The following is a 5,452-nucleotide window of genomic DNA, read 5'->3' on the forward strand; positions in this document are numbered from 1 at the left end:
CAATAAAAAACTTAGCTGCAGCTTTACAATAGCAAAATAAAAAGAACGAAAAGAAAAGAATAAGATTTTGCATGGCCTCTGCGTGAACAGTGGCAGCCATGCATAATTCTTTGTAAAAAAAACTTCTCAAGCAAATAAGAAGAGTAAAAACCATGCATAGCTACGTGAACAGTTGGAAACAGTAACAATGTAATTAATTTTCTCCCATTCTCCATTCCACGGCGAAGATTTCAACAAACTGTTCGGTGCTGCCATCAAACCTGCAAGTCCCATACAGTGCATATGAAATAAGGGATCCTGCATGTATGCTCCATGTTTGTTATGTGTGTTCGTAGTAGCTGAAAAATCTCCTCAACTATGGCTTGAGCCGTCTTGTAACTGTTACTGAATATGCGATTGTTTCTTTCATGCCACAAGATGTAAACTGAAGTTGACAGCAAGAGACGTGCAATCATGCTGATAATGTTATTCCGCTGCTGGTAATGCACAGACGCCCATTAGAGAAGCTGTTGCCACGGGATGCATGGCCAGTGCAATTTAGCTTTGGTGTTAATTGCTCTCCAAACCGTACCAGTGAAGTTGCATTCAAAGAATAAGTGCTCATGTGATTCCACATTGATGCCACATAATATGCAAATGTTGTTTGTGAGTATGCCCACAGAGTGCAGTCTGTCCATAGTGCGTAACCGGCCCCTACATGCAAGCCATAGGATGAATGAGTGACTAGGAATGTGACCTCTAAACCACAGGAGGTGGTGTATGCTTGTAACAGGTCTAACATCACGAAGAAGTTCCCATGCAGAGGCTATAGAAAATTCTCCTGATGGGTGCCCCTTCCATGTGCAGACGTCTGGTGATGATGGACAAGGTAGGAACCGAATGGAATCCCATGTTGCTTGCAGTTCTGATGAGCTTGGAGGAAATTGCCATTGTTCGTTGTTGATGATATCAGACACTCTAGCTGTCCAAGGCAAGCCTGTTGCCGTGAGAGTCCTTAATGAGAAGTCATCAATTAATCTCTTCCCGTGAGGCAGCCAGTAATCATACCATAGTGATGTTAAGGAGCCATTCCCTATTCCTGTTAGGAACCAACCCCTGCACCAACCCTGACTTTGTAAGATCTTCCTCCATGACCACGATGGGTTAGAAGTATTGATATGCCAGAATGAACGATTGCGGAGCAATACTGCGTGAACCCATGTTGTCCATATAGAAGTTTTGCTGGTGAGCAGATGCCAAATATGCTTTAATGTAGCAGCCTTGTTCCAAGTTGCAAGCCTTTTGATGCCTAGCCCACCTTCCTGAACAGGGTAACATACGGATGTCCAGGCCACCTTTGCACCCGAAGTAGATAAAGAAGTACCCTTCCATAAGAAAGCAGAAAGAATCCTTTCAATTGTCTTTATGGTTGAGCATGGCAAGATGAAGATGGATGACCAGTACACCTGGATAGAGAAGAGGACAGCTTTTATAAGTTGGAGGCGACCAGCATATGTGAGCGAAGAGGAGGTCCAAAGTTTGATCCGTGAAGTGATTCGCTCTACTAGGGGGATGCAATCCGTGTGAGTTAGGCGTGTAGAAATAAGTGGCACTCCAAGATACCGCACTGGAAGGTGCTGTTGTTGTATTCCTATTTGTCGTTGAATGTTGCTTTGCAGGGTATCATCAATGCCAGACAAATACAGGGAGCTTTTGGCAAGATTAATGGAAAGACCTGAAAGCAGTGAGAATTTGTCTAAGCTGGACTTGAGCACGCCGATGGATGCTAGATCAGCATGACAGAAGAGCATAAGGTCATCTGCAAAACAAATATGAGTTATACCAGTTGGCTTACACCGCCAGTGATACTTAAATGTGGATTGCTGAATTGTTTGTTGAATGATCCCTCCTAGACCGGCCATGGCCAGCACAAATAGATATGGAGAAAGAGGATCTCCCTGCCGAATGCCCCTGGATGCTTTGAAGAAGCCATGCGACTCCCCATTAATACTGATAGAGTAATGTGCAGTGGTGATACAGGTTGTAATCCAAGTTATCATGGCTGGAGGGATAGCAATAGCTGCAAGTCCAGCTAATATGAATTCCCAACTGACTGTATCGAATGCCTTCTTGAGATCGATTTTTAAAGCACACCGTGCTGGACCATTGTTGAGGTGGTAGTTGTGTAGGAGCTCTTGTGTCAGGAGGATGGCATCTGAGATATGCCGGCATGGGAGAAAAGCTGTTTGAGACGGACCAATGACATCTACCAAAGCTGTTTTCAACCTGTGAACAATGAGCTTGGAGATACATTTGTATAGCACGTTACAGCAAGAGATGGGCCTGTAATCATTTAGACAGGAAGGATTCTCTATCTTTGGAACAAGTGCTACTCTGGTAGCATTGACACAGCGAGGCAGTGAGTTGTGTGAGAAGAAATACCTGACCGCAGCAATGAAATCAACCCCAATGAGAGGCCAGCTCTTCTTGAAAAAGAGAGCATTATATCCATCCGGACCCGGAGACTTGCTGTCAGGAATAGAAAACAAAGCATTTTTAATATCATCATTGGTGATAGGAAGGTTGGCCATGCATCTTGATGTGTCTGAGATGGTCGTTGGATATAGACTCGTAATATCTTCTGCCAATGGAGAAGGAGTGGGTGAAAGAAGTTGCTCATAGTATGACGTTGCTAGTTGCCCAATTTCCTGTTCATCAATGATGTTATTTCCCGACTCATCCTGCAGCATATGGATTCTGTTTCTTGTTTGGCGATGAAGCAAGGATTTATGAAAGAATGCTGTGTTCTTATCTCCAAGTTGTAGCCATTGGATTCGTGACCTTTGCTTGAAGTAGGATTCCTCATCCTTACATAGCTGCATGTAACGACTGGCGAGAAATCTTTCACTTTGCTGAGCTTCCACAGATGTAGGGTGTTCATCTAGAAAATGTTGAGCTGCAAACCATGCCTCCCTAGCACTGGCTACTCTACCTGTGATGTCACTTGTATGATGATGATGGAGTGTCCTAAACACTGACTTCAGCCGACGAAGTTTAGTAGTGAACTGATACATGGGGTTACCACTGACTGGTATGTGCCAAGAGGAACCAACAACATCCATAAAGTCATCCCTATCTGCCCAAATATTCAAGAATTTAAATGGAACACACCTCCTCTGAGGTGGAATGCAGAGGTGCAATATCATGGCACTATGATCAGAAATGCAACGCGGCTGAAAAGTGGCATGAGCTGCAGGCCATTTTGAGAGCAAGTATTGATTACCAAAGATCCAGTCAAGTTTTTTCTGAATAGTATTGCAGCCATGTTGACCATTGTGCCACGAATATTTTAGGCCAGTGTATGGAATGTGAAGGAGTTCAGACTGTCTGATACAATTGTTGAAGGCATCAAGATGACTAGGCCATCTAGTATCTCCCCCTATCCTGTCTGCTGCTTGCAATATTGCATTAAAATCCCCCATCACAATCCATGGAATACCAGAGGATGATTCCTGGGTAATGTAGTGCCAGAGGGCTAACCTTTCAGCTGGAGTATTGAAGCCATATATAAAGGTGATGCGGGTGGGAACTGTGGAATGCAGGTGGACTATATCACATGTTAACCATTGGGGGGCGGAGTGAACACATGTGAGATGTAGTTTTTTGGAGTTCCATCCAATGAGTATACGGCAAGTGGAGGATGTGGTGATGTTGGAGTGGAATTGCCAATGGGAAGGGGCAAGAGAGGTTTGAACTGCTGCTAGATTAGCAGCACTGATCTTCGTTTCCAAGAGTCCAAAGATATCTAGTTTGTTTTTTTGTGTCCATGCATGGACAGTTTTTTGTTTGTGGAGGCCATTAAGACCCCATATGTTCCAGCTGCCAACAATGAACATTTATTTAAATGGGGTAAAAGAACTAAAGGACTAGTGGCCCCGAGCCTCCTTTTTTTTCCTACCCCCTTTCTTTTTCCTGACAGTGGTTGGAGATGGGGTTGGGGACTGAACAGGAGTATGTTGTGGGATAGAGGCCTCAGCCGATACCTCTTGAACAGCAGAGGAAGTGTCACTGATAGTCCGTAAGGAGTCCATTTTACTTTCTAAACAAAGATTAGCATGCTGATCATTGAGGTGATGTTGCTGAATGCCAAGAAAACCAAGAAAGTCATTACCTGAGTCCTGACTGGAATCACTATCATCATGATCTTGTTGGTCTACCGGCTCTGCAATAGGCATAGGCAAAGTAGGGATCGGCTTATCTTGTTGGATGGGTAAAGGTTGTCTTGTCTCAGCTGATGGTGGAGGTGCAACTGGGACACTTGTTGATGGTAGAAGTGCATCTGAATGAGCAGTGGGTGCATCATGTCGCTTAACAATGTGCTGCAATTCAATATGTGATTTGCCTTTATCCAAAGCAGTATGTGCAATAGCTGTAGGATGAGCAGCTGATTGTGGGGGAGCTGGCACTGCCGAAGTAGCATGTGCCTTGCCTGTGTCCATAGCAGTTGGTTGTTTAGTGGAACAGGAATGACCGAAGACTTTACATTTGTCACAGCTGGGGGGTTTCCACTCATAATCGACTGTAACAGTAATTGGTGTAGTTGAGAGTGGACTGTCAATCTCAAAACTGTGAATAAAAGGTAAGGCAGCATCAACTTCAACACAGAGTCTGGCATACTCTAAGCGAGTGCAACTATATGTAAGCTCATCACAGGATAGCGGTCTGCCAACCATACTTGCTGCCAAACTGAGCCCTTGCTTGGACCATAGGGGAAAGGGCAAACCATGAAGCCGAACCCACACTGGAAGAGTGGCAATTTTGTTTTTATCAAACTGAAATCGTGGATGCCATTGCTGAAGGATGATGTTTTTGCCTCCAAACATCCATGGCCCCTTCTCTAGTACAGCATGCATTTCTTCTTCAGTGTTAAAGCGGAAGATCATGAAGCCATTGGCAGTTGTCATCACAGTTTCTAGGCCATATTGGCGCCACGCCCTAGAGGCAATAGAATTAACAGCATGGAATGGCATTCGAAAGCCTGGAAAGAAGCCGATCATGCATCGATTCCATTGAGTAGAATTCTCTGTGAGCATATCTTCTGTTATTTTAAGGCTGTGACCTAATGGTTGTCTTGGTAGAGGCTCTAGAGTGAAACGAGTACTAGAGTCAGAAACTCTAACTCGATCTGCCCAAGAGTTTTGAGTAGCAACAGGTTGGGGTTTGTGAGCAAGAGGCTTGGTTTTCGTCATGATTTGATGGGTGGAGGTAAGGTGTTTGTGCGGCTAAGTAGGGATGGCAAGTGTGGACTGTATAGGATGGCTAAGCAGGGACGGTGAAAGTGGGGTTCCAGGTACAGGTTCAAAATTGTGTTCGGTCAGAATAGAGAAGAGATGATGGGGAAAAGGGTGGTGGGTGAGACAGAGAAGAAGGTTATCATCGGCGGCCATTACAGAACCAGCACGTCTTCTTCCAC

The 5,452-nt window shown here is 44.6% G+C and overlaps 1 protein-coding gene across 1 annotated transcript; it reads right to left on the minus strand.

Moving 5' to 3' along the window:
* Positions 1-260: 260 nt before the first annotated feature.
* LOC133692728 (uncharacterized) lies at positions 261-5,228 on the minus strand (the record flags this gene model as incomplete). Its single annotated transcript, XM_062113860.1, has 3 exons — positions 3,938-5,228; positions 567-3,568; positions 261-473 (listed from the first exon to the last, which is right to left on the minus strand). Coding segments are annotated over exons 1-3 (4,506 nt in total), but the record flags the coding sequence as incomplete, so codon positions are not given.
* Between the last annotated feature and the right edge of the window lie 224 nt (positions 5,229-5,452).

Source organism: Populus nigra, chromosome 4 (genome assembly GCF_951802175.1).
Source record: "Populus nigra chromosome 4, ddPopNigr1.1, whole genome shotgun sequence".
Lineage (NCBI taxonomy): Eukaryota > Viridiplantae > Streptophyta > Magnoliopsida > Malpighiales > Salicaceae > Populus > Populus nigra.